The 22,501-nt window shown below is 43.6% G+C and overlaps 1 protein-coding gene and 1 pseudogene across 1 annotated transcript; both read left to right on the forward strand.

The window, feature by feature from the left end:
* Positions 1–910: 910 nt before the first annotated feature.
* On the forward strand, positions 911–2,584 carry LOC101600952 (annotated as a pseudogene).
* An 8,286-nt stretch (positions 2,585–10,870) lies between these two features.
* On the forward strand, positions 10,871–19,907 carry LOC123455523. Its single transcript, XM_045136351.1, is given in 3 exon segments — positions 10,871–10,925; positions 15,359–18,392; positions 18,394–19,907. Coding segments are annotated over 3 exon segments (3,630 nt in total). The 3' UTR covers positions 18,935–19,907.
* Positions 19,908–22,501: the final 2,594 nt, after the last annotated feature.

Genomic DNA, 22,501 nt, shown 5'->3' on the forward strand with positions numbered 1-22,501 from the left:
GCTTCACAGGCAAATGTTTTACCACTAAGCCATCTCTCCAGCCCAAGAATATAACCTTTTAAAGAAATAAATAAGAACCTATTTCTTTTCATGAAGTCCATTTGGTTGAGAAGTGTCCTTATTTCCTTAGTAAATGGAGTTTGACCTCAAAAGTTCTTTCTTATGCCTACATACACTTAGTCCTCTAGCAAAATTTCAGGTCTGATACTATGGACTTTGATCCAATAAGATTCAATACTTGTGCATGAAGAGATGATGATGATGTAGTTTTATTCTTCTGCTATAGATATCCAGTTTTCCCAAAACCATTTATTAAAGAGCCTGTCTTTTTTCCAGTGAATATTATCTGCATTTTTATCAAAATGTAGATATTTATGTCCATCTGTGTTTTCAATCTCTTCTTTTGATCGTGAAGTATGCTTATGTGCCATTGTCATGCTATTTTGTTACTATGTTTCTTTAATATATAATATGTATTGAAATCAGAATTTTATGGTTTTTTCTATTTTAGTGAAAAATGGCACCAAAATTATTATAGGACTTGCATTAAATCTACAAAATGTTTTTGGTAAAATATCCACTTTCATAACACTGATTTTTCAGCCCACACACATGAGATGTCTTCCATTTCCTAGTGTCTTTTAAAATTTCTCTCTTGGGCGCGTCTGTGCGCGACGGGCTCAACGTGCGGCCCCCGGGGGCCGGGCTCGGGGCCGGTGGACCGCCCTGCAGGAGGGCCCGGGCGCTGCCGGCGGGAGTCGGTGGTCCGGCCGCGCTCCGGCTCGCTGCTGCAGCAGCGCGACCACGGGGTGTGGCGGGGTCCGGTCGCTGAGCAGCTGGAGCCCAGCTCGGGCGCCGCTCCACGGAACCGCTTTCTGCGGCAGCTTTTGGAATCGTCCAGCCACCGCTGGTACAGTCTCCCGCCTCATCAGAAGGTTCCATTGCCTTCTCTTTCCCCTACAATGCAGGCAGGCACTATAGCCCGATGGGAAAAAAAAAAGAAGGGGAAAAGATCAATGAGGGTGATTTAATTGCAGAAGTTGAAACTGATAAAGCCACTGCTGGATTTGAGAGCTTAGAGGAGTGCTATATGGCAAAGATACTTGTTGCAGAAGGTACCAGGGATGTTCCAGTTGGAGCCATCATCTGCATCACAGTTGGAAAGCGTGAGGATATTGATGCCTTTAAAAATTACACACTGGATGCTTCAGCAGCACCTCCCCAACAAGCAGCCCCAGTACCAACTCCAGCTGCTGCTGTACCACCTACACCTTCTGCTCAGGCTCCTGGCAGCTCGTATCCCATTCACATGCAGTGCTTCTTCCCGCCCTCTCTCCCACAAAGACCATGGGCACAGTTCAGAGATGGGGAAAAAAAGTGGGTGAGAAGCTAAGTGAAGATTTACTGGCAGAAATAGAGACTGACAAGGCCACTATAGGATTTGAAGTACAGGAAGAAGGTTATCTGGCAAAAATCCTGATCCCTGAAGGCACAAGAGACATCCCTCTAGGAACCCCTCTTTGTATTATTGTCGAAAAAGAGGCAGATATAGCAGCATTTGCAGACTATAGGCCAACTGGAGTAACTGACTTAAAACCACAAGCACCACCACCTACCCCACCCCCTGTAGCCACTGTTCCTCCAACTCCCCAGCCTTTAGCTCCTACACCATCAGCCACTCCTGCACCAGCAGCTCTTGCAGGACCAAACGGAAGGGTATTTGTCAGCCTCTTGCAAAGAAGTTGGCAGCAGAGAAAGGAACTGACCTTACACAAGTCAAAGGGAGGGGACCAGAAGGCAGAATCATCAAGAAGGATATTGATTCTTTTGTGCCTGCAAAAGCTGCGCCAGTCCCAGCAGCTGCTGTGCCTTCCCCAAGTCCAGGAGTGGCACCAGTTCCTACAGGAGTCTTCACAGACATCCCAATAAGCAACATTCGAGTTATTGCACAGGGGTTAATGCAATCAAAGCAAACTATACCCCATTATTACCTTTCTGTTGATGTAAATATGGGAGAAGTATTGTTGGTACAGAAAGAACTTAATAAGATGTTACAAGGGAAAAGCAAAATTTCTGTCAATGATTTCATCATAAAAGCTTTGGCATGTTTAAAAGTTCCTGAAGCAAATTCTTCTTGGATGGACACAGTTATAAGACAAAATCAAGTGGTTGATGTCAGTGTTGCCGTAAGTACTCCTGCAGGACTCATCACCCTATTGTGTTTAACGCACACATAAAATGACTGGAAACCATTGCTAATGATGTTTCATTAGCAACCAGAGCAAGAGAGGGTAAACTACAGCCACATGAGTTCCAGGGTGGCACATTTACAATCTCCAACCTAGGAATGTTTGGAATTAAGAATTTCCCTGTCATTATTAACCCACCCCAGGCATGTATTTTGGCAGTTGGTGCTTCCGAGGATAAGGTGATTCCAGCAGATAATGAAAGAGGATTTGATGTGGCTAGCATGATGTCTGTTACGCTCAGTTGTGATCATCAAATTGTGGATGGAGCAGTTGGAGCCCAGTGGCTAGCTGAATTCAGAAAATACCTTGAAAAACCTATAACCATGTTATTATAATTAACCCAAGAATTCTACACTCTATTGGGTCATATTGCTTCATTCTTAATCAAGATATTTATATGGTATTAAACAAGTGGTTCTTTTAAAGTTTAAAAAAAAATTCTCTCTTGCCTAGTTGAAACTCTTAATTGCAGAAGTCCTTTGTCTCCTTGGTTATATTTTACGATACTTTTAGAAGCAGTTGTGACTAGGATGGTTTCCCTGATTTCGTCCTCAGCATAACTGACTTGGGTATATAGGAATGCCACTGACTACTATGTGTTTTAAATTCTGCTACTTAAAAAAAAAAAAAATTAACAGCTTCAATGATTATAAAAAATACCCCATGGTGATACCCTCCCTCCCCCCACGTACCCCTTTAAACTCCACTCTCCATCATCCCCTCCCCATCTCAATCAGTTTCTCTTTTACTTTTGATGTCTTGATCTATTCCTCCTCTTATGATGGTCTTATGCAGGTAGTATCAGGCACTGTGAGGCCATGGATATCCAGGCCATTTTGTGTCTGGAGGGAGCATGTTGTATGGAGTCCTGCCCTTCCTTTGGCTCTTACATTCTTTCCACCACCTCTTCCGCATTATACCCTGAGCCTTGGAAGGTGCTATACAGATCACAGTACTAAGCACTGTGGTCATTTCTTTCTATCACCATAATACATTCTTAGTCATCCCAAAGTCACTGCCATCTGAAAAGAGAAGATTCTCAACCAAAAGTGAGAGTAGTATTAATATAAGGGGTGAACATTAACAGAAGTGCTTACTGGGCAGTTTGATAAGCATAGTATATACATTTGGCCAGACAACAGCAGACATTACATCTCTAGGGCTTATGACTACCCCTGTTTTAAGTTTTCAGTATCAGGGATGTATTCCTTCCCATGGAGTGGGCCTCCAGTCCAATTAGAGGGCAGTTGGTTTCCCCCATAACAGGTGTGCCACTATTGCACCCTTTGGCTCAATTGACCTGGCTGGCCCATTATGAGGCTTGCAGTGTCCACTGTTGAGTATCTTCACTGGTGATTTCTCTTTCTCCCTTTGAGCTATATGCAGAATGGCTTCTTCCAGCTTTCTGTCAGCTGGTCTACATGGAGGAGGTTATTAGCTCAGTTCCAGCAAGATTACTCAGTGGCCTTGCAACCCAAGTATATGGAGTCTTCAGCAATAAGGTCTTACCATCTATTCCTGGTGGGAAACCAAGGGCCTCAGCAATGGTCTATAATGTTTTTGTGGCATCAGGGATCTCCCTGGCCAACAACTTACTGGAAGATATCCCATCCATGGCACTGAAAATTTTCTAGCAGCAATCTATAACTCCTGAGTGTTCCATTATCCAAAAAAGTAGGATTACATATGTTTTATTTATATCCTCTTAGATTTTGATTAGCTGTCCCTCAACCTTTCCTTTACTCAATCTCTTCCCCAGACCACACTTTGGGCCTTTTCACCCCCATTAATCTATTCTTCTACTTACATATATACAATACCATCCTGTTAAGTACCTCCCTCCCTTTCTCTTCCCTTTCTATCTCTTTTGTAGCTTACTGGCCTCTGCTGCTGAGTTTTTTTTCTTCTCACACAGAAGTCCAGTTATCTGTAGCTAGGATCCACATATGAGAGAGAACATTTCATGCTTGGCTTTCTGGGCCTGGGTTAACTCACTTAGTAAAATCCTTTCCAGATCCACCCATTTTCCCACAAATTTCATAACTTCATTTTTCTTTACTGCTGAGTATGCTGAGTAGAACTCCATTGTATAAATATGCCATATCTTCATTATCCATTCATCAGTTGTGGGACATCTAGGCTGGTTCCATTACCCAGCTATTGTGAATTGAGCAACAATAAACATGGTAGAGCATGTACTTCTACGGAAATGAGATGAGTCCTTAGGATATATTATATGTGAGATATACATACATATATATATATGATAGCAGTGCTATAGCTGGGTCATATGGTAGATCAATTTTTAGCTGTCTTAGGAACCTCCACACTGATTTCCACAATGGATGGACCAGATTGCATTCCCATCAACAGTATAGAAGGGTTTCTCTTTTCCCACATCCTCGCCAGCATTTATGGTCATTTGTTTTCATGATGGTAGCCAATCTGATAGAAGTGAGATGGAATCTCAATGTAGTTTTAATCTCAATGTAGTTTTAATTTCCCTGATGACTAGGAATATAGGACATATTTTGTAGATGCTTATATGCCATTCATATTTCTTCTTTTAAGAATGTCAGAGACCATGACCTGGCTGCCCTGGGACAAAAAGAAAAGCAGCCCTTGTGTGGCTCCTCCCCTGAGAACAAACGACTGCTCTGAGAAATGTTACAAGCTGTTACAATCCGAGAGAAGCCACAGGCTGTTCCAGATTACGGCCAGGTGGCCTTATCTCCTCCTTTCCTTGTGCCCCCCTGCTTGATCCCCCTGCTTGCTGGTTGATAATAAAAGAGCTAAAAAATCCAACATTAAACGAGACCTTGACAAAACCTCTGCTTGGTCTCCTTCTTCTTTTCCGCCCGTTCTTTACAGGTTGCAGCCCATCTCGACCACCCTGCGTAATATTGGCCCCGCAGGTTGGGGGCATAAGAACTCTCTATTTAATTCCATAGCCCTTTTTTTAATTGGCTTGTTTGATTTATTATTATTTAATTTTTTGAATTCTTGGTGTATCCAGGTATTAACCCTCTATCAGATTTATAGCTGGCAAACATTTTTTCCCATTCTGTAAGTTGCCTCTTTGCTTTATTCACAGTATCCTTTGCTGTATAAAATCTTTGTAATTTCATGAGGTCCCAGAAGTCAGTCTGTGGCTTTATTGCCTGAGCAACTGGGGTTATATTCAGAAAGTTTTTGCCAAGACCAGTATGTTGAAGGTTATCCCCTACTTTTTCCTCTAGCAGTTTCAGAGTTTCAGGTCTGATGTTAAGGTCTTTAATCCATTTGGACTTAATTCTTCTGCATGGAGAAAGAGAAAAATCTATTTTCATCTTTCTACAGATAAATATCCAGTTTTCCCAGCACCTTTTGCTGAAAAGGCTGTCTTTTCTCCAATGAGTATTTTTGGCATTTTTATCGAATATCAGGTGGTTGTAGCTTCTTGGACTTGCACCTGCATCCTCTATTCTGTTCCATTGCTCTACATGTGTGCTTTTGTGCCAGTACCATGGTGTTTTTGTTACTGTGGCTGTGTAGTATAGGTTAAAATCAGGTATAGTGATACCACTGGCCTCATTTTTGTTGCTCAGTATTATTTTTGATTTTTGAGGTGTTTTGTGATTCCAGATGAATTTTTGGATTGCTTTCTCTATTTACTTGAAGAATGCCATTGGAATTTTGATGGGGAGTTTATTAAATGTGTAGATTGCTTTTGGTAAGATTGCCATTTTCACAATATTGATTCTTCCAATCCAGGAACAAGAGATGTTTCTCCACTTCCTAGTGTCTTCTGCAATTTCTCACTTGAGTATTTTATAGTTTTCATTGTAGAAATCCTTTACTTCCTTGGTTAGGTTTATTCCAAGGTACTTTAATTTTTTTTTTTTTTGATGCAATTGTGAATGGGAGTGATTCTCTGATTTCATTCTCTGTGTGCTTGTTGTTAGCATATAGAAATGCTACTGATTTCTGTGTATTTATTTGGTATCCTAAATTTTGCTACTTTTACTGAATTTATTTTTCAGCTCTCACAGTTTTCTAGTAGAGTCTTTAGGATTTCTTACCTATTGTATCATGTCATCTGCTAATTAACATAAGTTGATTTCTTTTTTAATATCATTTCCCATTTGTTTGTGGCTGTCTTATTTATCTGGCTAAGACTTACAGCACTATTTTGAATAATAGTGGATAAAGTGGACACCTGTGTATTTTTCTTAATGCAGTGAGAATGCTTCACTTTTCAAAATTTAGTATAATGTTAGCTATTTGTTGGTCAGATATCACATTTGTTATTATGATATTTATTCCTTTGATTCCAAGTTTATTAGTACTTTTATCATAAAGGGATCTCAAATTTTGTCAAATGCTTTCTCTTCATCTATTGAGATGATAATGTGAGTTTTGTACTTGAGTCCATTTTTAACAATGCATTACATGTACTGTTTTGCATGTGTTGAATCATCCCTGCATTTCTAGAATAAAACCCATTTAATCAGAGTAAATGGTCTTTTTGATGTGTTCAAGTGTTCTCTTTGCAAGTGTTTTCTTGAGAATTTTTACATCTATGCTAGTGAGGGATATTAGTCTATAATTCTCTTTTTTGGTTGTGTCTGTATTTGGTTTTGGTGTCAGACTAATACCAGCTTCAAAAAAACTATTCTATTTTATGGAACAGTTTTGATAGAAGATAGAAGATGGCTAGGAAGTTTAAAGTAATAAGATGCCCAAATAAACAGCTTTATCCTTGACTTAAAGTACAAAATGCCATTAAGCATGCAAGGAAAGCCTGGATTTTTCCTTATCTTTTTATCTCTAGTTCTGTATGTTGGAATTCGGGATTGAGCAGAGATACTTGAGGAATTTAAGAAAGACAGAAGAGCCAACCTCAACAGCACAGACTTTAATGTCATATACCAATGGACTGCCTTTTCCCCTGGGAAATGAGAATTGAGGCCCCCTTGAGTAGGCATTGAGGATTTTTAAGGAGTTAGGCTTCAGGACAGTGTGAGATGGATCATCAGAGGTAGAGTTACACAAACTTTAGGTTATCCCCATTCACTGTTAACTTTTCTTTGGGAGTGAATAGGAGTGAATAATGGGAAGACAAAACCTCTTTTTTTTTTTTTTTTTTTTTTTTTCTGTTCCTCCTCTAAGACAAGGGCTGTTTCCTAGGAGGCCTGATAACTCCTAGAATCTGGCTAACTTCCAACTTATAACTTTTATGGTTCAAGAGGTTTTTTCCAGTGAGGTCAGGGATTCATAAATCCTTCACTATACACTTCAGAAAAGATTTCTAGTTTAGGCTTACACGCTTTTTAGATGAATCTTAACATTTCAGGGAATGTCACCCTTTTATAGAAACCCTGATTCGTACATAAGACTCTGGGAACATTGCCCCTCTTCCAGAGACCTGCTAAACCTGCTCTTTTTTCCCTAAGGGAATTGCATTTTCCATAAAAACCTTAACTAAGGTTGAGAGACCAAAAAGAAATAACACATAACTAATTAAACAATGACACTACCATTGTAGGACAAACCATTGTGAACAAAGGAGGATCCCAGCTCGGCTCAGATAAGGAACTAGCTGATTAAAGTGCCGACCTTTGCTTCTGTAACTCATGCTTGCTTGCTCAACAGGACATTCCAGAAATACTTAGCTCTGGGGGCCTCCAGCCCCTTGCAAAAGATAGGATCTGCAAGCAGTCTGCTGACCAGAGATGAGCAACTAGAAATGTTCCCGCGCATGCCTTCTTGGAACCAATCATTTTAAAAGATGCTATGTGATGTAACCCTATTTTCCCCTTCCCACTCTTTTCCTTTAATAAACCCCTACTTTTAGAAGGTCGAGGCTCTCTCCCACTCCTGCTGCGTTGGTCTGTGTGGATTGAGTCCCTGCTTAAGCTTGACATTAAGAGAAACTTGTTGCTTTTACATTCGAGTGTCTCGGCTTCTGTGGCAGTCCTCTAGGTGACTCCTGGGTGACCGGGGGTCTTGGCTCCTGGTCAGGGGTCTTGGCACAACAAGGTCACCTTATGAGTTCCAATCTTCCCTGGAAACTCCCTGCTGTCCAACAGCAGATCTTACTCTCCTTCAGGTTCTAATGATCTTCTTCCAAATTCTGTATTTTACCTTTCCTGTGGTCTGTAAATTTTGTTTGACCAGTTCACAAGACAAGAAGCCAAAATGGCCAGTGGTTTCCCTGATGTTGAATTGTGGTACCTTGGATGCTGCATGAGTTCTGCTAAAGCAGGCCTTTTGCACTAGCTTCCTCATTGATGAGTCCCTGGGTCCCCAACTCTCTGATGTCTGTAGCTGATGGTATTCTGGAGGAGTGAGTAGGCCAGAGCAACCAGTTTGGATCCCACCTCCCGGTTTCCTGGCCCCAGTAGCCCTGTTGTCTTGGGACAACCTGGACCCTGCATGCATGCCATGGAAACAGGCCTTTTGCTCCAGCTTCCAGATTGACCAGACCCTGGGTCCACAACTCCCTGTTCCCTGAGCCAGAGGGTGCATGGCCCACTGTGGGAGCTGGCTTATTGCTCCTGACTTCCCAGCTTCCAAGCTCCTAGTTCCCCAACCCCAGGTTCTCCTATTGTGAAGAATGTGTGCAAGTGGATTGAGTAGGCCTGCTTGACCTACCGGTACCCCACCTCCAAGTTCTCCAGGTACCCTGAATACACTTGTATTCTCCACAACCAGCACATTTGTGCTAGTGTTTTAGAAATTCTCTGGAAAGATCACTCCAATGCCAGTATGAGTGAATGTAGGGCACTTTATTTGCTGGAACCAAAGAGCTTGAGATTGCCCTCATAAAATGCTCTAGCCCTGAACTGAGATTTTATTTCCATTTTATTATTTTCATAGCCAAGGGGAGGGGTAAGTGAACAATGTGACAATTTGCATATCAATCATTTCTGTACTCAAGCCACCCTCACAATGAACTCCATTTATCTTTGTTTTAGCATAAACTATCTTTCCTTCTTATTGTCCCTCTGGGCCTTTCTGGACAGTTCCTTCTTTGGAATTTTTCCATCTGCTGACAAAGATTAGTTTTAGTTCCTCAGCAATTAAATTTTACATTTACTCGGTGAATCAGTTCAACTTTCAGCTTCTTTTCTACCACATTAGTTTGAATAAGTATCCCCCTGTAGATTCAGGAGTTTTATTAAAAGCTTCTTAGATCTCCAGCTACATGACTGGAGGAGATGTTACTGAGTAGATCTTAGGGTCCAGTCCGAAGGTGAGGGAGTGGATTTGAAATTCTAATCTAAAGATATGAAAAGTGCCTGAGTTCTGCCTGGAGGGCCTGAAGTGTGCTGTGTAGTGTGGCTATTGGTTTTTTTGGCTTGGGGCCTCTTTCACTCTCTGCTTGGACCTGGGAAGGCAGGCCAGTTTATTTTGCCATGTGTAACATCTCCTGGATCTGTAAGCTTCAATAAATCCCTTCCTCCATAACTGTGCCTGGTTTGGAATTCCAGCTCAATGACCTAACTAGTATAGAAATTGGTACCAAGGAGTGGGATAGATTGCTGAGATGAATCTGACCATGTGGATCTTTTTTTTTTTTTAATTTGTGTGCTGAAGGAATAGGAAACTTGGCGCTTGCAACTGAAGGTGCATTCTGGAGTAGTAAGTCAACTATTCTGGAGAGAGTTTGAAAATGCTAACTGCAGAAAAAGTTGAACTTCAAGGGTTGTCATATGAAATTTCTAAGGGGAAGGAAAGACTTTAGAGGATTTTGTTGGAACTGGGCTACTGGCATAAGGGATGGCTACATTCTGCTGCCCAGGTCCACAGAGATTGATCAAGGTTAAATTTGTAATGCTCTGAATTGCATGGCTAAATATATTGACTTAGAGATTTAAGATTTTCATTTGGAAAACTTCAAGAAAGTTAAATTTACAGACAGTAACACCTATATTAGGTCACTGAAGCTGCTATTGTCAAACACATTAGCAATTTTAAGGAAGATAGCTAAACTAATTTACATTAAAACAATGGAGAAGATGCCTGAGGAAAGACTATGTTAGAAATGAAAATTCTTTTGGAAAAGAGTTGACTGGATAAGGAACTTGCTTTTCAAGGTCATGCTTTATTTCATCTTTGAATTAAAAAATATGGCTGTGTCCTGCACACCTTGTATTGGGTTTATAAGTATGAAAAATGTGTGGATTAGTCATTAAATGCACATGGATTCAGGATTCATAGCTGAGATGCAGCTCATAGAACAGGCTTTGGAAAATTGGCCATGGTTTGCATGGAGACCCAAAGATGTCTTGGATATTCCAGGAATGTGCAAGGGCTATCATAGAGGCTATGGTTAGGGATGGAAGTTTTCCATTGTTACTCAGCCCAGCTGGAGGGGCAGAACTAGAAAATCTAGAGACTGTACATCACTTGTTATATCAGACTTGACCTGCCAAATTTTGATGTTTGCTTGATGGTTGTTGAGTTTGATTTTTTGCCAGTCTCTCCCTGTTATGCCTTATAGCAGTTGAAAATGTTTACTCTGTGCCTTTATATGTTGAAAGTATATATTTTGTTTGATTTTACAGACTGACAGTTAAGAGACAATCTTAAATCTCAGATGAGACTTGGGACTTTGGAACTATCTCAAGTTGATAATGACTGTTGGAACCTTTGAAATTGCACTGAGTACTGAGGACACTCTGAAGGGAAGTAAAGTTTTATACAGGAAAGATACAAGCTGCCAGGCTGTCTTGTAAGTGTCACAGTACCCCTAGGTTTGCAAAGGTTAGGTTTTCTAAGACCTTTCTGCTGGGTGGGGGTAGGGTAATGGGATGCTTGTTTGTGAAGTTAGAAAGGGGAGGTTTTTTTGGAGGGGGATATTTCTGTTAATCACAAGATTACAGTTAAGCAGTTAGGGTGTGTCAACAACACAGAAGTCATGTAGCCCTTGAGATAAGGTAAACAGGAAACTGTGGCCTAGGAGCAAGGGAAAACAATGGGTCAGGTAGTTTTTGAGGGATGTAGTCAGGTTTGTTCTTGTATTTTCCCATAAGGCCTCTTCTCATTGCCATTTTTTCACCTGCACTGAGTTCATCTTGGGACTTGGTCTGACCTAACAAGTACAATTTCCCATGTGAGATGGTTATGAAACTATTAGGGTCCAGGAGTGGAATGTGGTAGTTTAAATAAATGTCTCCCAATAGATTCAGGAGTTTTATTGAAACTTCTTAAGTTTCCACTTACATGGCTGGAGAAGATGTCACTGGGTGGATCTTAGGGTCCAGCCCAAAGGTGTGGTGCTGAATTTGGAATTCAAATCTAAAGATAAACAAATTTCCTGAGTTATGCCTGGAGTTTCTGAAATGTACTGTGTGATGTGGCTTTTGGAGTTTTTGGCTTAGGGCTTCTCTCACTCTGCTCAGACCTTTGAAAATCATGTTAGCTTCTTCTGCCATTATGTAACTGCTCCTGGATTTGTATACTTGAATAAATCCCTCCTTCCTTAACTGCTCCTATTTTGAAAGTGACCTGAATCTCAGTGATCTGAAATTGTCTACTACGGCATCTGTGGTTATATTACCATCCTACTCCAATCCAGTTCACATTTAAAATAAAATGTTCACTAAAGGTCCTAAAAATATGAATATTTGCTTCCTCCTTAATATAATAAGACTTTTATATGAGATGGGTGGATCAAAATTTAAAAAAAAGAAAAGAAAAAGAAAAAGGAAACAGAGATCTCCATGAAGGATTTCCAGTCACAATGGAAGCCTCCAATAAAAACAGAGAAAAACAACAGAAATTGAATCTCAAAACGAAAACATAAAAAACTGTGTTGTCATGAACAAGCAAATTGCTAAACTGGAAGGAAATAATCACAAAACCAACAATCACATAAATAAAATTGAACAGAATCACCTCTTAGAGATCACAGCTTTTGTTACTAGGCTTAGCTTAACTAAAGACAAACAGAGTGGCCTCAAAATAGTTATAAATGTATAGAAGGTTGAAGGTTAGTGACTCTTCCTGAAAACCAGAGGGAACTACATAGTTAACAACTGTCCCTAAGACAAGAAGACCTTAAAAAAACATCAGTGGCAGTCATTTCTAGACAAGCCTGGCAACTACAATTCTCCTGACTGATGTGCTTCCCCTTAATGCAAAAGCCTTGAAGGAACAAAAATCCATCAGGGTTATTCTCCCTTAGACAATTATATATTTTTTTAAAAAAAGCCTATTCTGAGAAAGGACACAAATAGCTTTAGCTCCTTATTTTCCCTTGGATTTGCTGTTTTTATTAGGATCTCCCTTATAAGCTTGAACCCCAACCTAGCTCAGTTCTTCAGCTTCCATCCCATGGGAAGGTTGCAGCCCCCCACTGTGCTTCAATAAGCAGTTTCTATCAGTTGAGATAAAGTCTGGTGTATTCAATTGCTTTTATCTTCTACTTTCCTAACAAAGGTGAGTCAACAAATGCCCCAGCCAGTGGGGAGTTGAACAAGGACTCAAGGAGAAGCTAAACGGGGTGAAAGACAAACAGACACAAGAAGGAGATCATGCTAGATGTTTGTCACAGCCTCGAGAGTTTATTCTTACATGTAGGTTTATATAGGGTTGTAGTGAAAGAATAAAAGTTGCCCTGTTTTCTAGTTGCTCCGCTAACCTGCCTTTTTAAGCTTCTGTAATAAGGCTTGCTTGCTGCTGCATTGAACCGCAGAACTGCCATTTTACAACCGCCTCCATTTTGTAAAAAGCATGCCATGAGGAACCTGACCCTTTGTGCGCCTTTAAAAATTCCAGGGACTCGAGCTGAACAAACAACTCCTAGTTCCTCACTAAGATAACTCCCCACCTGGACACAACCAATCAACGGTCAACACATATCTGAAGCCCCCAGACTCGAGCCCGCCCCGTGGGCCCCACCCAATCAAAGGGACCCACGACTGGAAAGCCCCTATGAATATGTATACCTATGGTTTTAGCCTTTATAAGCTGACCAAACCCGTTGCTAGGGGCTCTTCACCCCTCCTGCGAGAGGAATCTGTGTTGAGCCCCGATGCATCAGATTCAATAAACCTCGTGCCATTTGCATTGAGAGCGTCCTGCGTGAGTGTTCTTGGGGTCCCGTAGACAGCCCTGAGCGGGGACCCCTCCGGGAAACCCCACATTTGGCGAGCCAGCCAGGAGACTCTACAGGACCCCAGACCTCATCTAGGACCCCTCAGAGGTAAGAGGCGCCTCCCGTCTTCTCTGTGTATGTCTGTACTTTTATCTGTCCTCTGGAAAAATTCTCGATTTCAACCGGTTTCAGTATCTGGATGCTTTCCCTTTGGGTGCTCTGAGTCGGGGCTGACGGGCCTGAGGACCACCACCCAGCAATCTGGAGGACGCTCCTGATTGCCCCCAGGAGACAGGTTTTTCTGTCTCCTATCTGAAGAACTCGGATCGAGTTCGCCTCTGTCGGGAAGCATCATCTGGGTCCCGCTCGCCGCCATCTGCTTCAGTTTCGTTTTTACTTGAGCAGTGAGCGGGCCGCCTTTGTCTCTTTGTTCTCGGTGCTCTCCAGATCCTTTTGCTCTCCTATCTCTTTTATTTCTCTTCTAACATGGGACAGACTATCTCAACCCCTTTGGACTTGACATTAGCTCACTGGACTGAGGTTAAGAGCCGAGCTCATAGTTTATCTGTTGAAATAAAGAAAGGAAAATGGCAAACTCTATGTGAGGGAGAATGGACTATGTTTAATGTTGGATGGCCCCGAGGAGGGACCTTCAACCCAGATCTTATTCAGGCTGTTAAACGGATCATCTTGCAGGAGCCCGGAGGCCACCCTGACCAAATGCCTTACATTTTTACTTGGCAGGATCTTGTCCAAAACCCGCCTTCCTGGTTGAAGCCCTGGATTCCTCCCCAACCCACTAACAGTAGCCCCTCGGGGGATTCAAAAGTTCTCGTTGCAGGACCCCCCTGGAAGGAAAAGAAGATTTACCCGGACATTCAGACGGAGCTCCTCCTGGATTCACCACCTCCCTACCCGCCAACCCACACCCCCACAGCTCCTCTTCCTGCCCCCTCACAAGAAGGGACACAGGGGGGCCCAGCCACGGGGACCCGGGGTAGGCGAGCTCTGTCTCCTGATACTACCTTTGCCCTACCACTCAGGGCTATAGGACCCCCACCCCCTTTAGGACCAGGAGATGACCCAACTCAGAGACCTCTGTCACCCCTACAATATTGGCCTTTCTCCTCTGCAGACCTTTATAATTGGAAGGCCAACCACCCTCCCTTCTCGGAGGACCCCTCAAAATTAACTGCACTCATGGAATCCCTAGTTTTCTCCCACCAGCCCACATGGGACGATTGCCAGCAGTTACTCCAGACCCTCTTCACGACTGAGGAGAGGGAACGTATCCTGTTGGAGGCCAGAAAGAACGTCCCTGGTGACGACGGGCGCCCAACCCAACTCCAGAACGTTATAGACGACGGGTTCCCCCTGATCAGACCCAACTGGGACTTCAACACCCCTGACGGTAGGGAGCATCTCTGAATCTATCGCCAGGCTCTGGTGGCTGGTCTCCGCGGGGCTGCAAGACGCCCTACCAATTTGGCCAAGGTAAGGGAAGTCATTCAGGGACCTAATGAGGTCCCCTCTTTGTTCCTCAAGCGCCTCATGGAGGCCTATCGTAGATATACGCCCTTTGACCCCATGGCGGAGGAACAAAGGGTTTCAGTGCTGATGTATTTTGTAGACCAGTCAGCACCAGATATCAGAAGGAAATTGCAAACACTAGATGGGTTAAGCCGCTATACTCTGTCAGACTTAGTTAAGGAAGCAGAAAAGGTTTATAATAAAAGAGAAACTGAAGAGGAAAGAGAAGAGAGAAGGACAAAAGAACAGGAAGAAAGGGACTATAAACGTGATAAGAGACATGAGAAAAACATGACTCGAATTCTGGCCGCCGTAATCCAGAATAGAAAAGACACAGGCAGACCTAGGGATACTAGACAGAAACAAAACCTGGGCAACAGGCACCAATTAGAAAAGGACCAATGTGCCTATTGCAAAGAAAAGGGACACTGGATTAAGGACTGCCCCAAAAAGAAACCAAAAGAGGTTCTGACCCTAGAAGATGATGAATGAGGGGGATGGGGCTCGGATCCCCTCCCCGAGCCTAGGGTAACTTTGAAGGTGGAGGGGAAACCCATCCGGTTCCTAGTGGACACTGGCGCCCAACACTCGGTCCTACTGAAACCAGAAGGACCCCTTTCTAACAAGAAATCATGGGTGCTCGGGGCTACCGGAAATCAACAATTTTCATGGACTACCCGAAGAATGGTGGACCTAGGCGTGGGCCGGGTATCCCACTCGTTCCTCGTGATTCCAGGCTGCCCCGCTCCCTTATTGGGACGGGACTTATTAACAAAAATAGGAGCCCAAATTACCTTCACAAAGAAGGGCCCCTAAGTAACTGACCAACATGGGGAAATTATCCATGTTCTAACCATGAAACTAGAAGATGAACATAGGCTATTTGAAAGGCCTCAGACCAATGCAGACATTGGCAAATGGCTCACCAAAGTCCCGGGAGCATGGGCCGAGACTGCCGGGATGGGATTGGCCACCCATCAACCACCAATAATTGTTGATCTAAAGGCTTCCGCAACACCTGTCTCGGTACGTCAATACCCCATGAGTCAGGAGGCCAGAGAAGGAATAAAACCTCACATAATGAGGCTCTTAGAATTAGGAGTCCTAAGAAGGTGCCAATCTCCCTGGAATACCCCTTTGCTACCAGTGCGCAAGCCAAATACCAATGACTATCGCCCAGTTCAGGACTTAAGGGAGGTTAATAAGAGGGTTGAAGACCTACACCCAACCGTGCATAACCCCTATAACCTCCTGAGTTCACTACCTCCGGACCGAGACTGGTACACAGTCTTGGACCTAAAAGATGCTTTTTTCTGTCTGCCACTGCATGAAAAAAGTCAACTTATCTTTGCCTTTGAATGGAAGGACCCAGACTCTGGAATCTCCGGACAGCTGACTTGGACTAGGTTGCCTCAAGGATTCAAAAATTCACCCACCATCTTTGACGAGGCACTTCACCAGGACCTGGCCTCCTTCCGAACCTCAAACCCCCAGGTAACTCTCCTCCAATACGTTGACGACTTACTCCTTGTGGCTGGAACCCAAACTGAATGTGAACAGGGAACAAAGGCACTATTAGAGGAACTGGCCCGCCTGGGTTACTGCGCCTCGGCGAAGAAAGCCCAACTCTGCAAAAGGCAAGTAACCTACTTGGGGTATTCCCTGAAAGGAGGGCGGAGATGGCTAACGGAAGCACGTAAACAGGCTGTGGAACAGATCCCAGTGCCTGCAAATGCCAAACAAGTATGGGAATTCCTGGGATCTGCAGGATTTTGTAGACTGTGGATACCGGGGTTCGCCGCCCTGGCGGCCCCCCTTTACCCCTTGACCAAGACGTCTGCAGTTTTCCAATGGGGAGAGGAACAACAACAGGCTTTTGACGACATCAAGCGTGCCCTCTTAAAGGCACCCGCTCTCTCCCTTCCTGGCACCTCCAAGCCATTCTACTTGTATATACATGAGCAGAAAGGCATTGCAAAAGGGGTACTGACCCAGAAACTAGGGCCCTGGCGAAAGCCAGTGGCCTATTTATCAAAAAAGTTGGATCCTGTGGCCGCTGGGTGGCCCCCTTGCCTTAAGATTATTGCCGCCGTGGCTTTACTTTTGAAGGATGCTGATAAATTAACTCTGGGGCAGACTGTCACAGTCATTGCATCCCATGCACTGGAGAGTGTCATCCGCCAGCCTCCAGACCGATGGCTCTCAAACGCCCGAGTCACCCACTACCAGAGTCTCCTTCTTAACTCGGATAGAGTCAAGTTTGCACCCCCTACTCAACTAAACCCGGCTACCCTCTGGCCAGACCCCGACTCCACAGTAATCCACAGCTGTGGGGACATCTTGGCTGAGGTTACCGGAACGAGACCTGATCTGACGGACCAGCCACTACCGGACGCCAAGGTAACCTGGTTCACTGATGGCGGTAGCTACCTCCTTGAAGGTAAGCGGATGGCGGGGGCGGCAATTGTTGACGGAGACAGGGTGATTTGGGCTATCAAACTGCCTGAAGGGACTTCAGCCCAGAAGGCCGAACTAATTGCATTAACCCAGGCCCTAAATATGGCAGAGGGAAAAAAAGCTACCATATATACAGACAGCCGGTATGCTTTTACAACTGCACATGTACATGGTGCCATATACCAACAGAGAGGATTATTAACCTCTGCAGGAAAAGAAATCAAAAACAAACAAGAAATTTTAGATTTACTCGATGCCCTGCATCGGCCGGCCAAGCTGGCCATAGTCCATTGTCCGGGGCACCAGAAAGGAAACTCTCTAGTGGCAAGAGGAAACAGGATGGCTGATGTAGAGGCCAAAAAGGCTGCTCAAGGAGCGTGTCTGCTCCCCTTATTTGAAAAAGAAACTGGCCTCCCAAAGTTACAGCCTTCAGAATATACTGAACAGGACCTAGAAGATATGACTAGGATACAAAAGAAATTTAATAAGGACACTCAAAGATGGGAGACAGAAGAAGGAAAACATATCCTACCTAGACAACAAGCAGAATCCACTCTGCAACAGCTGCATAGGCTAACTCATTTTGGAGCTAGAAAATTAATAAAAACCCTCAAAAAGACTGACTATCACATAATAGGACTCAAAGAAATGGCTGAGAAGCTGGTAAAACAATGCATCCCATGTCAAAAAGTAAATGCCCAGACCTCCCAGACGGACCCTGGAAAGAGACTTCGCGGAGATCGACCAGGCTTATATTGGGAGACTGATTTCACTGAGCTGAAACCTGCTCGCTACGGGAATAAATATCTTCTAGTTTTTATAGACACATTCTCTGGATGGGTGGAAGCCTATCCCACTAAGAAAGAGACTGCCACAATGGTAACCAAAAAACTTTTAGAAGAAATCATCCCCAGATATGGGGTACCTCAGGTAATAGGCTCAGACAACGGTCCTGCCTTTGTTGCCCAGGTAAGTCAGGAGGTGGCCAAAACTTTGGGGATTAATTGGAAATTACATTGTGCTTACAGACCCCAGAGCTCAGGGCAGGTAGAAAGAATGAATAGAACATTAAGAGACCATAACTAAATTGTCCTTGGAGACTGGCTGTACAGATTGGGTGATGCTCCTTCCGTGGGCCCTCTTCCGAGTTCGCAACACCCCTTACAAGTTTAACCTAACTCCTTTTGAGATTTTATTTGGTGTCCCAACCCCACTTAATAAGTTGTTAATGCAGACCCCAGATATAATTTCTTCCTCTGATCTGAACCACAGGCTCCAGGCGCTATATATCCTCCAAAAGGACTTATGGCCAAAACTGAAGGAGAGCTATCTGCCTGCTAAGGACCCAGCCCCGCATTCATACCAGCCGGGGGACTCAGTCTACGTGAGGCGACACCGACCCTCAAACCTCGAACCTCGTTGGAAAGGGCCCTTCACGGTACTCCTGACGACACCCACCGCCGTGAAGGTAGACGGGATCGCTGTCTGGATCCACGCATCCCACGTGAAACCAGCTCCATCACCTGACCCCCGCTGGCAGCTGACAAAGACTGATAACCCCCTTAAACTGCGTCTTCGCCGTGTCTCTGTCAGCTGCGATGAAGTTTCTTAAGGTTTGGACATTGTTAATTATATTGTTGCCTTGTTCTCTATCCTCTTCACCCTATCAACTTTACAATTATACCTGGCAAATCATTAACCAAGCAGGAGATGTAGCTAATTCCACATCTCAACTATCAACGTCTACTCCCTGGCCCCCTCTCGAGGTAGACCTGTGTGCCCTTGCACTAGGAGCCGACCCACAGTGGGGCACCCCCGACCATTTTTGGCCACAAAACAAGCCTATAAATACTGGAAATCGATACCTTCCCCAGTATGGGTGTGGCAACACGGTTGACAGAACCCTTCTCAATACGGCCCCAATTTATGTCTGCCCCGGACCCTCCCATAGACAAAGAACATCAAATTACTGCGGTTATTATAACGACTATTTTTGTGCCTCCTGGGGATGTGAAACTACTGGAGATGGGTCCTGGCGCCCCTACTCTTCATGGGACTATATTACAATAAAAAGAAAAAGCCCCATAGAAGAAAAAGACTTAGCCCACCACGTCGTAGGGGGACAACTTATAGTACTTCCCCAGGAGAGATGTAATAACTGGTGTAACCCCATCCTGATATCTTTTACAGAAAAAGGAAAAAGGGCAAAATGGGAAAATAATAGAGGACTTGAGTGGGGCCTTCGCTTGTACGTGTCAGGGAAGGACATCGGCCTAACTTTTAAGATTAAGCTAACCAAAACTCTCCCAGATTCCCAAAAAGCCAGTATAGGCCCCAACCCTGTACTCCATAACCCACAATCCCCAGCTCAACCTGAACCACCCCAGCAATCACTCCCCTCTACTTCCCCAACTGCAGCTGCCTCCACCTTTTTCAGACCCACAGTTCCCCCAAGGTCCCCTTCCTCTGCCGATCTCATCCTAACTCTGATCAATTCCTCTATTCAGGTCTTTAATTCTGTCAACCACGCTCTGGGGGAATGTTGGATTTGTTATTCTTCCAGCCCCCCCTTCTATGAAGGACTAGCCACCTCAGGAAAAGTAACATTTACCCATGAGACCTCTGGCCTACGGTGGAGGCCCCCACCTGGCACTCAAGGACTCACTATGAGTTTTGTCTCTGGAGTAGGACTCTGTCTGGTAGGCCCTCATATGTTGCCCCCTACCTCCCTCCAAGAGATCTGTAATCAGACTCTCACCATAGATTCCAAAAGTTACACATATGCTTCGGCCCCCTTGGACACCTACCTCGCCTGCTCTACAGGGTTAACTACCTATATAGAAATAACAACCTTCCTAGACAAAAAGGACTATTGTGTGCTTATCAACTTGCTGCCCAGGCTTACTATAAGAAACTGATGATTTTCAAAGAATCTGGAATCCTGACCTCTCTGCCCCCTCTAGGAATAAGAGAGAGCCCATAACTACTCTTACATTAGCCTTAATAACGGGGTTGGGTGTGGCAGGAGCAGGCACTGGCATAGCTTCCCTTGTCACCTCTAACCAACAATACGCTTAGCTTAGCGTAGCAATAGACAAAGATCTACAAGAGTTACAGTCAGGAATGCAGAACCTAAAGGACTCGGTTTCTTCACTTTCAGAGGTTGTGTTACAGAACAGAAGAGGCCTAGATTTATTGTTTTTACAGCAGGGGGGACTCTGTGCAGCCCTAAAAGAAGAGTGCTGCTTCTATGCAGACAAGACTGGATTAGTAGAAAACAGCTTGCAGAAAGTATGAGAAAGCCTGGAACAACGTAAACGAGAGAGACAACAGAACCAGTCTTGGTATGAATCCTGGTTCACCAGGTCCCCCTGCATGACTACTTTAATCTACACCTTGCTAGGGCCACTCATCATCTTAATTCTCCTCTTCACCTTTGGTCCGTGCATAATAAATAAATTAGTTACCTTTATTAGAGAAAGGATCAGCACAGTCCAAGTCATGATACTTAAACAACAGTACCAGTCTCTTGCAGAAACTGAAATTCCATGATTGGAATTATGACAAAGAAAAGGGGGAAATGAAAGGATAAAAGTTGCCCTGTTTTCTAGTTGCTCCGCTAACCTGCCTTTTTAAGCTTCTGTAATAAGGCTTGCTTGCTGCTGCATTGAACCGCAGAACTGCCATTTTACAACCGCCTCCATTTTGTAAAAAGCATGCCATGAGGAACCTGACCCTTTGTGCGCCTTACACAATGCCTAAATTCCAGGGACTCGAGCTGAACAAACAACTCCTAGTTCCTCACTAAGATAACTCCCCACCTGGACACAACCAATCAACGGTCAACACATATCTGAAGCCCCCAGACTCGAGCCCGCCCCGTGGGCCCCACCCAATCAAAGGGACCCACGACTGGAAAGCCCCTATGAATATGTATACCTATGGTTTTAGCCTTTATAAGCTGACCAAACCCGTTGCTAGGGGCTCTTCACCCCTCCTGCGAGAGGAATCTGTGTTGAGCCCCGATGCATCAGATTCAATAAACCTCGTGCAATTTGCATTGAGAGCGTCCTGCGTGAGTGTTCTTGGGGTCCCATAGACAGCCCTGAGCGGGGACCCCTCCGGGAAACCCCACAGTAGGAGGAAGGGGACATGGTCAGGGCAAGGAGTTGTAGGGGAAAGGGGACGTAGTTAGGGCAAAGATCACAGAGTTACTGGTTAAACCACAATGTCTTTGTTTCTTCATCAGCTACTGGCAGGATGGGGGAAGTGTTTGGCCAGGTGTACGATCCCATTGTTTCTGGTAGTTGAATATTAGGTGAGGAAGTAGAAACTTAACTTGCTATATGGCAATCTTTGCTTGTGGTAGTTGAGTATTAGGTGAGTGAGTAGAAACTTAACTTGCTATATGGCAGTCTCTGTTAACATGGCTGAGGTTTGGTTCATAGCTCCCAACAAATAGTGGATCTCAGCAACCAGCTGATTAAGCACAATGAAGACATGATCAAATGCAAGAATGAATTCCAGTAAGCATTAATAAAATCAGATCTTAAACTGAAATTGTACCTCAAAAAAGAGATGGACACAATGCAAAAACATAGAAAACACAACAGAAAACAAAAATCAAATAGTGCTTTTAAAAATCTCTCTAGAAAACCTAACTAACAAAGTTAGTCATGAGGAGGAACCAATCTCTGAGATGGAAGATAAGACAGAAGAAATTCATTAGGAGACAAAAAACTTTGCTAAGTTCAAAAAGTCATACAATGGGTTGTGGAAGAAATTTAAAAAAGAAATTATAAAATTTCTAGACTGTCTAGATAATGAAAACACAACTTACCAAAATTTATGGGACACAATGACAGCAACCTTAAGGGGAAAATTCTTAGTGATAAATACCTTAACAAAAAATATGGAAAAATCTCAAAATTAACAACATCCACCTAAAGGCATTGTTATAACAAGAATAATACAACCCTAAAAGTCCAGACAGAAAGATATAATTAAGATCATTGAAGAAATTAATGAACTGGAAATTAAGAAAACAGTTAAGAAAAATGATCAAATGAAACACTGGCTCTTAAAAAAATAAACAGGATGGATAAACCCTTGGCCAATTTGATTAAAAGAAAAAAGACCTCTCAAATTAACAAAATCAGAAATGAAAAATGAGAGGTCA

The sequence above is a fragment of the Jaculus jaculus genome, chromosome 17, assembly GCF_020740685.1.
Source record: "Jaculus jaculus isolate mJacJac1 chromosome 17, mJacJac1.mat.Y.cur, whole genome shotgun sequence".
Classification (NCBI taxonomy): Eukaryota; Metazoa; Chordata; class Mammalia; order Rodentia; family Dipodidae; genus Jaculus; species Jaculus jaculus.